We start from the raw sequence: 11,889 nt of genomic DNA, 5'->3' as shown, positions 1-11,889 counted from the left end.
GATTGGGAACTGGAAGCCCAGGGTTCACATACTGGTCTTGAGTGAGAGCATTCTATTTGGAGTCACTGGGCTTGGGTTCAAATCCAAGCCTAGTCCCTTGTGTGATTTTGGGTAAGTCACTTCCTCTCTATAAAATGTGGGAATTGGACTATCTCTGAGGCCCCTTTGAAAGGCAGACTTATCCTCCTCTGATTGTACCTCTGATCACTGACCTTGCCAGGAAGCAAAGGCTGCATGGCACGGGTAGTTGAGACCCCCGAGACTCCCTCTGCTATTTCTCAGAGCAGAGTACGGAGGCCTCGGTCTGGGTCCAGACTCTGAGGCAAACTAGCTATATAATCCTGGAATCGGGCACTCAGCTTCTGAGGACCTCAGTCTTCCTAATCTCTAAAATGGGGCGGCGGTTAAGCTAAGGGGTGAAATCTCTTCCAGGCCTAAGCAATGTTATTCCCTAGTCTGAGCCTATCTTAAGGAATTCAGAAACAAAGGGATTTCTCGTGGGTATTGCACGGGAGGGAGCTGATCTGGATTCCCCAGAAGGCCTAAGAAGTAAACAAAGCTTCTGCTCGTGGAAGAGAACGGGAAGTGCTTTGCCTTTGGCTTGGATGGGGGGCCATGGAGCCTACTAGACCGTCTTGGGCGCGTCCCCCCATGTCGCTAGCAAGAACATGCTTCAATGTCGTGGGGAGCTCAAGGGGGCCAGTCGGACCACTGGTACGAGACTTCCTTCTCCGGAGGACGTGCACTTCTTTCTGGTGCCCCGTGTGCTCGGTGGCTGGCGGGCCTCATCTCCACGGCTCAAGTCTTAGGCTTGAAGTCCGAGGAAGCGGGCCGTGTTGAGCACGTCGTCTCTTGTCAGGTAACAGCCGCAGAGCTGGCGATAGCCTGTGAATGATTCCCGGCCGTGTAGAACACGCCAGTTATCTATAAATAGGGCCTGCGAATGAACGAAGGGAAAGAGAGGACGTCGTGAGAACAGGACGAGGCCCCGAAATCCACACGGGTTACTTCCAAGCAAAGCTCCGCGTGGACCGCTCGGAGGGAGCTCGAGAAACCAAGCACTGTCTACCGCCTACTCCGGGGAGTCCCCACGGTGGGCCCTGCCGGAAGTGCCGTGTGTTAGCCAAGATAATTACCTCTCCATCACACAGACTTCCTGAGTCCCAGTTCTAGCACACACTCTGCTCCCAAGGAATGCTGGGAGGCTCACAGGGGCACCTGTAAGGACCGTGTGGATGGGAACTTGGTTCTTGGGGTTCCTGGCTCCCTCTGGGGTTCTACCCAAGTGCTTCCTCCTCCATGAGACTTGCCCTCCTCATATTATTACCCCGCATGGTACCTACTTACACGGATGCTTTCTCTGATAGAACACAAGCTCCCTTGGGACAGGGACCGTTCCATGTCCGGCTCCATTTTTTCTTTTAGACCAAATACTGCCGCTTTGCCATTCCCCTAGACTGTCTGAAGGCCCGAGCGTTTGGCTGACCTCCCCTTCTCTCTCTGTCCCGCTTCACTTGGGAGTCCCATCAGCTCCCGTGGGCGTACTGACCACTCCAGGCTCCCAGTGAAAAGAAGAGCAATGGCACCACTTGGAAACCCCAATACCTTCTCATCGCGCCCAGCTCACGTGACTTTTGATACGTCCCTGAAGGGGGGACCCACCTTGCCTGGCTTCAGTTTGATCCATAACTCATTCTCTGGCCTCCTCAACTCTGTCGTGAGGGTCCGGTGTGCTGCGTACCAGCGGTGGACGACGTCGTACGGCACCGTGTTGATGACGGCGCGGTCGTAGTTGTTGTACCTGGGGGACGACCCAGAAAAACGGGAGAGCCGTAAGGGAAACCCCAGCCTCAGAGCAGTCAGTCCGGGGGCCGGGGAGGAGGAGAGGAGGCTGGAGGGCGGGCGACAGGGGGTGATGGCTAATGCACATCAGCGACTTCAGGAGATTTCAACGGGCCACGGACAGGTGAAGAAGGGTCAGCCAGCCGGGCCGGCCGGCGGCATACCCTGAACCAGGCCTTCTTCTTCTCTAGTGAGAGAGACTTGCGCGCATTTGCATTCGAGGTCCCTCCTGCTTTTCTACCTACTAAGTGGTCAAAAGTCAGGCACTGAGACACACCCTGTTTGGATTTTGCTTTGGGGCTTCCCTCTCTTTTAGGAAGCTCCCTGAACCCAAGGCTCTCGTGGGGTTCTTTTCACTTCCCTCTTTCCAAGCTCACTCAAGACCCTTCTCTGGGATCCTCCTAGGAGCACAGGCTGCTTCCCCAACCTTGAGGGATGAAGCCTGAGGCAGCATCGTGCCAGCTCAACTGGTTCCCAGGGAGCTCCTGAGCAGGAACGAGCCTGTCATCTCCCGGTGATCCCCGCGGAGGGCCTTGGATCAGAGGGTGGGCGTGAAGCTCAAGAGTCACTCTGGAGACTGCGAAACCCCGAAGGGTTCATACGCACCTGATCAAGTAGAGCTCTTTGTTCCACGGGTAGATGTTCAAGACGGGCCCAACCCCAATCATGTGGTTGTGACATTCTCCCACGTTCTCGATATACTCATGTTTCAGCGGCACCTTGCTGAGGAGATCAAAGTCCGCAGGAGCCCTCTGCAGGACCCTTTCAGCTGCATAGAATCCATCCACGAGCAGAGTCTTGCCTCCAGTCCCTTCGTGTTTGAGACAGTGAAACACCTGAATCCTAAAGGAGAAGGGAAAAAGGGGGAGCCGATCAATCCCTCCATTCATCGGGGAACAGAGGAGCTGATTGGAACAGAAAAGCAATGGGGGGGGGGGCGGAATGGAAACGTCCTCTCGTTAGCATGGATCATATTACGAAAGAATCCATAAAAATATAGCTGCCCCAATCATCTCCCTCCACTCCTCCAGATAATCTCCAGAGTGTCTCCTCCGTCCACATCACTCCTCTGCTCAAGAACTGGCGATGGCTCCCTACTGCTTCACGGATCAAAGAGAAATGATGGATTTTAAAGCCTACTTTCCTCGGCTCAGGAAACATCCTTCCCCTCCATAACTCTACACTCCAGCCAGATTCTATCTTCTCCATCTGGGCCTTGCTACGGGCTAGCCCCAGGACTCCAACGTTCTCCCTCCTCAGAAAGTCCCCCGTGCCTTTTGGGATCATTTAGGACAACTCTCCTTAGTTGCTAGTATTCTCTAAGTTCACATTTCTAGGAACCCCAGTAGAATAGCCGTTTCTTAAGAAGAAGGGCCAGTTCTTCATTTTCGTCATCTGGTGCCTAGCAGACCAGACCTAAAGAGAGGGCCGGCCCCTTGCTTGTCGAGCTGCAGACAGTCACGTAGCTCAGTAAAGGGCAGCCACTGACAAACGGTTAGTTGGTCCACAAACGCTTGTCGAGTGTCTTTCTGGGCCAGGGATTGTGCAAAACACTGAAAAAGCCAAAAAAGAACCCCCACCCTCCAGGAGCTCACAGTCTAACAAGGGAGGCAACAGGGGAATCCCCACTGGGGGAAGGCACTCTCGTTAAGGGAGATTGGGAAAGGCTTCCTGGAGAAGGCCAGATTTTCTCTGGGACTTGAAGGAAGCCGGCGGGGAAGTCAGGAGGTGGAGATGAGGAGGGGAGGAAAGAGCCTTGTAATCCTTGAGAGCTAAAAGAGGCCCCGAAATACAAATACTGGGGCAGGGAGGAAGCACCATTAGTTATTATTATAACTCACTCTTGGGGTAGTTAAGTGGCCAAGAGCACCAGGCCTGGAGTTGGGAGGCCCTGGGTTCAAATGTGACCTCAGACATCTCCTAGCTGTGTGACCCTGGGCAAGTCACTTAACCCCCATTGCCTCGCCCTTGCCCTTCCGTCTTAGAGTTGTTATTTGGACAGACAGTAAGGATTTGAAGAAAAATAACACCCCTGCCAAGAGTCATTCCTAATCTATTTTCTTGAAGAAGGCAGCATGAGAGAGAATCATGTGAACGCTTGGATCTTGGGTCAACGTAGGAAGAATCAGCTGGTCGCCTTGGCGTCGCAGACTCCATTTTGGGCCCGAGTAGTTGCTATCTACACAAGTTGCTTTTCCATAAGAAGACAAGGACTTTGGCGCTCTTGTTTGGCAATCAATGCGCGTGTGTCTTCCAAATGTGGTAAATGATGGCTTATGCGTCTTCCAGGTTTGGTAAACAACTGTTTAATGACTGGTAAAAGCCCATAAACCTCTGCTAGTGAACAGATCCTGCGTGTAACAGCCAGAACGAGGAGAAACCCACCGGAGACCCCTAGTCTCCAGCCTCCTCCCGAGTCATGACCCCGGCTGGCTCCTGTACTCCTTGCACTGGAGACTCGAATCCCCGGGGTCCCCTGAGGCAGTGCAGACGGCCCGAGGGAGATGGGCTGACTTTCTGGGCCAACGCTTCAGAGGGAGCTGCGTGGCCTCTGGCCGGGCAGAAGCCACACGAACCTTGCTGCTGAGTGCTAGTTGAAGCCATGTTTCTTGGGAAGCCCTAGCAAATCAGGCTGGCCGTTTGTTTCGGGGGGGGGGGGGGCTACGGTTTCAGGCCATCTAAAGGGACGACTGTGGGCATTTGATCGATGCCATCTCTTTCTGGCTCTGAGAAGGCGGGCCAGGCTGATGAATAGGTTTCTCCTGCTGGTTAGCAGAAGTGACAGTGAGTCTGTGGTGTGGGCACGTGCTCCGGCCTGTCGCTTTTACACAACATCATTAGTCTGACTTTCATGTCTCCATTTGCAGAGGACTCATGACTGCCTCTGAGGTTCCCTAGCAGCCACTGGCCAATCACTAGCTCTTGGGAGTCTGGCCGAGCTGGGAGAGATCCAAAAGGGAAGGAAGGTGTGGCTGTCAGTGGCAGCACTGACTTTGCCCCCTAGTTCAGATCTGAGGAATAAACAGACTTTGGCAACCACCAGGGACGGTCAGAGGTGCAGCCCTGGATTCTCCTCACCGTGAGGACAGGGGAATGAGAACAGGCCAGCTAGCCCAAGCCACAGGGCTAGCGTCTGACCGGCTCTCCTCTCCCCAACTTCTCATCCAGTGAGACACGTTGGTTTCCCCTGTTAATGTCACTCTTTCTGGGTCTTTTCTGGGTTCATCAAGGAAAAAGTGGATCCCGTTCTGGAGAAAAGAGCATAGGGAGCATGGCTGACGTTTCAGAGGAAGAGGACCAGAGCAGTATAGACTGTGCTTCTGGGGGGGGGGAAGGGATGCAAGGAGGGGGCCCTCGCTATTGGTTTTCTTTTCAGAGGGTGTGAAGACAGGGGTTTTCTCTACAAAGGTGCCAGACGATAACCACTCCATGGGAAAACTTATTTTGAAATGGTGGCTGCTTTGGGGAAAACCAACTTGATAAGATGTAAACTCTTGGCTCTGAAAGCGGAAAGCTTTCTTTTCCTGTGTAAAATGTTAGGGTCCCCTCAACAGGCCGATTAAAGTGACTGAATCACAAAATGGCTGTGCTTGCAGAAGGACAGGGACATAAAAACTCAATGCAATCACTGGCCTTCAAGCAAGATGTTGGTGTATCACTGAAAGAAAGAGTCAGCAGCCCAAGGAGTGGCCCCAGTGGCCGCCACCGGCCCGAGAGCGAAGCTCTCATCCTGGTTAGTCAGTTCACATACCCACATGGCTCTTGGAAATAGGTGGTGTCCGTGTGGCGGTCCAAGGCTAGCTTGGTGTATGCCGTGTCTCCTCTGGAGAAATCCGAAGTAAAATACCACATCCTCCCGTAGATGGTTTCTCTGTGAGATGAAGAGATGAGAGATGACCTGTTTGCCATGTTCGCTTTTCCCTTTCGATCTTCGCTCTGCTATCTACCCTGAAATCTTTTCTTCCCCTTCCTTTCCCTCCCCCCGCCCCCCAGTAGTCAATAAGCTAACCAGGCTGCTCTCTGGGAAAAGAGAACACGCTGCATCAAAGCCAAACATAGCCATATCCTCAGCTCGCTGCTCGCCCTCTCCAGAGGTTGGAATTGGAGTAAAAAAACGATAGATCACTTTGCATGACGTCTTAGAACTCTAGAGATTGCTCGACGCGGCCCCCCTCCCCCAAAGACGCACCCTAACGGGTGGGGAACTCGCTAACACTAACAAGAGGGCTGATTTCTCTGGACAGCTCTAGTGGGAGGAGGTTGCCAGCTAAGGCCCAGCCCTCTGTGAACTGTGAGACCCCCACCTCCTGAGGCATTCCCTTTTTCAGGCGAGCCATTCCCGCTTGCTCCCTATTACTTTGGGGGCACCGAAGTCACGCTCCGAGCCCCGGAAATGCTTCCCAACTGTGGCCTTCTATAATGGTGGCACATAAGAATCGAACAAACAGTCCAAATGTGAGCTGACCAACACAGGGCACCTCGAAGCCAACTATTACTTCTGCTGGCCTAGGGAGTCCCGTCTCGTTCCTGATTCATTCGCTGCGGAAGTTACTTGAACTTCTCAGGATCTCGGCCGCTCTGTCTCCTCCTTGGGCCATGATAAGAAGGAAGGCCCGAGAGAAGTCTGGGCAAAGTACTTTATGAACTGAAAGATCGCAGGAGGCAGAGACTGTGATCACTTCACATTTCGTGGAACAGGTGGTCCGTTAGGACCTTTAGGCCTTTCGCCCACGAACCCACTGAATGCCCAGGAGCACTCTTTCCTCTTATCCCCCGCCTGATTCTAGGCCCGAGAAGCCACTTTTTCTTAACTCCCGTGCATTTGTCCCTATGGATTCCCCTGAAGTTTTAGCTAAGTTTTCTAGCTGGTTGTGAGCTTATAAATGTGTGGTTGTGGCCGCTGACATTAGTGAGTTGTTCATTCATTCACTCATTCATTCATTCATTCATTCATTCATTCATTCATTCACCAAATTCTAGGACTTCAGAGACGAGAAGTCCTCAAGGACCTTCGGGATCGCTCGCTTCCCAAGGTGGCGCCTCCCACTCAGGGATGGCTCTCGAGATCTGTAGAAAGGTTTTGCTGAAGTCAGCCCATGCCCACACCCATCTTTGCAGCTTCTACACGTGGCTCCTACCGCTGTCTTCTGGGACTGAACAGCAGAGTTAAATACTTGAAGACACACGGGGCGTTTCTTTCCCCTCGATCGATCGCCTCTTTTCCAGGAGCCCAGTTCTAACCACGCTTCGTGTGCCTCCCCCCCTCTGGGCATTCTTTTGGTCTTCTCAAAGTGGGCCCCTAATATGCCAGATGTAGCCTGACCAGGACAAGTGGCAGCACGATGAGTGCCTCCCTGGTCTGGATGATCTGACTCCCGACTGCCGCCCAGGATCATCTTAGCTAACGTTAACATACTGACCTGTAGCAACCCTCCGAGGGTCTTTTCATGTGAACCGTCGTCTAGCTGGGCTCCCCCCTGTCCTGGGTGCAAGAACTGCTTTTTGGGCTGCAAGTGTGGCACTTTCTTTTTCTAGTCTACATTTCCTCTTCCCAGATTGAGGCCATCACCAGAGGCTGTTGAGGTCGCTGCCCCCAAGCTGAAGAGCATCTTGTCGGTTGGGTGTTGTGCAGAGTGGGGGGCAGGGAAGCCGGAGGGCCGGTGGGAAGCCCAGCTCCGCTACTCTTCTTTCCTGGTACACGCTTGGCCATGCATATGGAACAAGAAGCACGCGCGTGCATGTGTACATGTGTCGCGTCACTCCTAGGGTGCCGTACTCGCAACAACGGAGCGCCTCAGTTCTCTCTCCCTCTTGCTGCTAGCCCTTGTGACAAAGTGCCACCAGAATTCCCAGTTTTCCACTCATGTTTGCCCTCTTGGGGTCTTTCTGGCTTGGGGATCAATCACCCGGGGCTTGGAAAATGTGGGGGAACGTCTGTCCTGATGGGCTGGACCCCCTGAAATGGCCGCTCTGGGGGCTGTTTGTAAGGGCTTGGCATCTCCCAACCTGTGCTCCCATGCCACGACGGTGCGCACACGACCGGTGCTTATTCTTTGCATCCTTTTACAGTGTGCAGCCTTCAGCTCTCCCACCGCTCGGGCTGCTCCCGTCTCCCTCCCCGTCTGGGGCTCGGGCTTCAGCTCGCTCCGCTAGGGCATCCCCAGCCGGGCCCCTTTGCTAGTCCTGGCTTCCACAAAGCGCTGTTTCTGGCACACGGGAATGCCATTCTCCTTCAGCAGCTCCTCCTGCCCCTTGGATCCAAGCACTCTGCTTGCTTTATGCCCCTTCGGAAAGTGGCTGTGACCAGCTTTCTAGACTTTCTCTCATTCGCTCGGAATTCTGCTCGCTATTAGCTATACGCGGCATTTGTCTGCCTCCCCGTCCCGGAAGGCCCTCCTCCCTCCTCGTGTCCGCCTTGGGGAATCGGCCCCGAGCTCCCTTCAGGGCTCGGCTCAGCGGCTGCGTCCTCTACGAGCCACCGCCATCTGCATTTATTTTGTTGTGTTTGGTACCGACTTGGATCTGAACAGCAGAGTGTCAGCAGGTCCGAGGGCAAAGGCTCCTTTATCCCTGCTTTGTAGCCCCAGCACCAGGCCTGGCACATAGTAGGCACTTAGTAAGGGCGTGCTGAATTGTGTAGCATAGGAATGAGCTGTGGAAGCATTTCATTGTGTCCCTTGGGCTTAGCTCTCACAGAGATCATCCAGGTCTATGTTTTTGTCTTACTTTAAATCCTCCTCTTGGGAGCAGCCGGGTGGCTCCGTGGATGGAGAGCCAGGCCTAGAGATGGGTCGTTCTGGGTTCCAATCTGGCCTCAGACACTTCCCAGCCGGGTGACCCTGGGCAGGTCACTGAACCCCCATGGCCTAGCCCTGACCACTCTTCTGCCTTGGAGCCCACACACAGACTTGATTCTAAGAGGGAAGGGGAGGGTTAAAAAAACTTCTCCTCTTGCCACACCGATCCCTGCTCTCCCCTGGGAAATCAAGGCATTTCGTGACTTCTTCCGGAACTAGTTCGTTTCAACCAATTTGCCTCTTAAGTGCAATCTCTTCTAGAATTCTGCCAGGGCACAGCAGCGAGCGCTCCTCCCCTTTCTTCCCTTGGCTTCTGTTTCTAGAACAGACCTTCACAGACCCCTACATGGCACCGCATCAGGTTTGGACACACCAAAAAGCCCAGCACAAAAGGAAGTGCCAGAGATCTTACTGCCTCCCCGTATTTTGAACTTGGGCCTAAGAACGAGTGATCACGTCACATTTGACTCCTGGCCCGGCGGCCCTGCAGATTAGCCAGAGAACGGCTGTCCTCTAGGCCCCGCTGCGAACGCTTACCGGATCAAACTGATTCTTCCCGCTAGCTTTTCGGTGTCCTCTCGGGTCGGGGGGACATTCTCTACAAACGCAATTCCGTAGAGCAGGAAGTTTTGCAGAAACTTCTTCAGACCATCCTTGGTCTCCAGAAAGCTCTGGAAGTCGACAGGCAGCACCTGGGCCTGCCGGTAGATTTCAGCATTCCACAGAATTCTAGGCTGGACGGCCTGCTTCTGCCCTTCATAGCTGTTCTTCAGCAGCCACTCCAAATTGTACCTGGTCACATGACCATCTGGCCCTTTAGAAGGGAAAAAAAAGGAAACATCAGAAAACACACTGCCTGGGCGGGACTGTGGAGACTTCCTGGGGCTCAAGCTGGTGTTCTCCACAACCAGTTACCCAGGGCTACGCTCTCCACTGAGCATATTTCAGTGGGCAGGAAGCAGCTACGTAGTTCAGCGGATGGAGAGCCAGGCCTAGAGACAGGAGGTCCTGGGTTCCAATCTGGCCCCAGATATTTCCTAGCTGGGTGACCCTGGACAAGTCACTTGACCCCCATGGCCTAGCCCTGACCGCTCTTCTGCCTTGGAGCCAATACACAGAGTTGACTCCAAGACAGAAGGTGAGGGGTAAAAAATATGTCGCTGCTCCTGACCAGGAGACAAAGACGGTGAAGAGGATCTCCAAGGAGTGGCCAAGGGATGTGACACATCAAAATGAAGCTCGTCTAGGCTTCCATTACGAGGCTGGCCGCGAGCTGAGTGCTAAAGGAAACTCGGAATCCTAGGAGGCAGGGCGAGGAGGAAGTGGAAAGGGGAAGTGCAAGTCACCAGCCTCAAACGCAACCAATGAAGATGAAGTCCAAGCCACTGGTGAGAGCCGTTTTGCCTAACTATGTGCCCCAAACACTAAAAACTCGAAGCCAAACGAATAGTTACAGAAACCATGACCGGCCAAGCCAGACGGAAGAGGAGCTCGAATAGCTTGGCAAAAGGCAGCCAGGCCATCAGTGAGGTCCCCAAGAACAGCCCCGCGGGACGAGATGCATTTAGCAGTAATCCGGGCCAAACCCGGAAAGAAAAGCGATTTCAATATTCCATCAATGGGCTGAAACCAGGAAAGCAAGGATCCTGCTCGGTTCCCTCTAGAACAGGGATCTGGGGTTTGGCCCCCACTCGTCTTGTCTAGCTCCTCTGCTAGCTGTCTTGGCAACCTCCCTAATGGCGAGCGATGCGAAAAATGGAAATACGATATCTTCAAGGAGCTCGACAAAGCTCACACCCTCTGACCAGGGGCACGTAGAGCAGGCATGCAGGGCTGCTCCAGCATTAGCCAAAACATACTAACAAATGCAGAACGAGTTTTAGACAAAATACAACCCCAACACGAGAAAGCACAAGAATAAACGGGCCGATTCTTAACATGGTAAGAACAAACAGTAAAAACGGCCGGGAAGACTGGAAAGCAGTCAGAGAAAGTGGGCACGGCCCAACGTCTCCCGCCACATACCACAAGAGGGCCAAAATGGGCACACGATGAAGACACGCAGGAGGGGCGACATGATAAGCACATTAGGGGAGCAGGAAAAATGTTAGCCATCAGAACTATAGATAAGGGAATAGTTCAGGACCAGCCTGAGACAGAGGATCATGGGAGGTCAAATGAATCATTCGTATTGCCTTAAATTAAAAGGGCTTTGTACAAAAGCTCAATGCTGCCAAGATGAGAAGGAAAGCCAGAAACTGGGGGGGGGGGGTGGAGAGACAGGAACAGGAATCTTTACAGTGAGTTTTTCTGATAAAAGTCTCATTCCTAAAATATAGAGGCGACCAGGCCAGATTTATAAAAAGAAGAGCCAGTCTCCAGTGGATGAACGGCACCCAGGAACAGGCCGTTTTCAGAAGAAGCAATCAAAGCTATTAATTGTCACGTGAAAAAAGCTCCGAATCGCCAACAATTCGAGAAACGCAAACGAAACCGATTCTGAAGTACCACCTTCCACATTCATGACAAATGCTGGGGGAGCGGGAAATTAGGACTCTACTGCACATTGGTCCAACCACTGTGGAGAACAATTTGGAACTCTTCCCAAAAGGCCATCAAACAGTGCGTGTCCTCAACCCACCAATACCGCCTCTAGTTCCGTATCGCAGCGAAATCAAAGAAAAATGACCCCGTGCACAAAAATGTTCACGGCAGCTCTTTTTGCGGTGGCAGAGAATTAGAAATTCAGGGGATACCTGCCTGTCCATTAGGGAACGACTGAACGAGTCAGGGGATCTGACTGTAACGGAGAACGACTGTGCTACTGTAGGAAATGAGGGACAGGATGCTCTCAGAACAAATCTGGGAAGACTCGTGTGAACCGATGCAAAATGAGGTGAGCAGAACTAGAACACCCAGTGTCCCTCGAGCCCCCCTAAGAGGGGAATTCTCATCCCTGAGCTCTTTTGTCTCCTAGTCAGGAGCAATAAAATTTTACCTCCCAAGAGTTCTCTTGGGGTGCCGGCAATTCAACCCGTGCCATCGAGTATCAGACCAAAGCATGGATTTCCCTGGGCACTCCAGCAGAACCAGAACGCGGTTAAAAATGTCCCTGCTCCCCTCACTTGCTTATCCTATCATCCTGTATATCTGTCACGTACCCATTTTGGTCCTATCTTGGTATACGGTGTGGGCTGTGGCTCTCCGCCTACTCTCTCTGATTGCTTTCCAATTTTCCCAGCACTTTTTA

At 52.9% G+C, this 11,889-nt stretch overlaps 1 protein-coding gene across 1 annotated transcript in view; it reads right to left on the bottom strand.

Moving 5' to 3' along the window:
- Positions 1 to 805: 805 nt before the first annotated feature.
- The window catches only part of TMLHE (trimethyllysine hydroxylase, epsilon), a 56,971-nt gene continuing 45,887 nt past the window's right edge, over positions 806 to 11,889 (bottom strand). Inside the window, exons 4-8 of the mRNA XM_044682927.1 lie at positions 9,177 to 9,453; positions 5,594 to 5,713; positions 2,449 to 2,685; positions 1,663 to 1,801; positions 806 to 937 (exon numbers count right to left, since the gene is read on the bottom strand). Coding sequence (XP_044538862.1) covers positions 806 to 937; positions 1,663 to 1,801; positions 2,449 to 2,685; positions 5,594 to 5,713; positions 9,177 to 9,453 — 905 coding nt within the window. The remainder of the gene's footprint in view (positions 938 to 1,662; positions 1,802 to 2,448; positions 2,686 to 5,593; positions 5,714 to 9,176; positions 9,454 to 11,889) is intronic.

Source organism: Gracilinanus agilis, chromosome X (assembly GCF_016433145.1).
Source record: "Gracilinanus agilis isolate LMUSP501 chromosome X, AgileGrace, whole genome shotgun sequence".
Lineage (NCBI taxonomy): Eukaryota > Metazoa > Chordata > Mammalia > Didelphimorphia > Didelphidae > Gracilinanus > Gracilinanus agilis.
The sequence above is the reverse complement of the archived record's forward strand: the minus strand, read 5'-3'. Positions and strand labels throughout refer to the sequence as shown.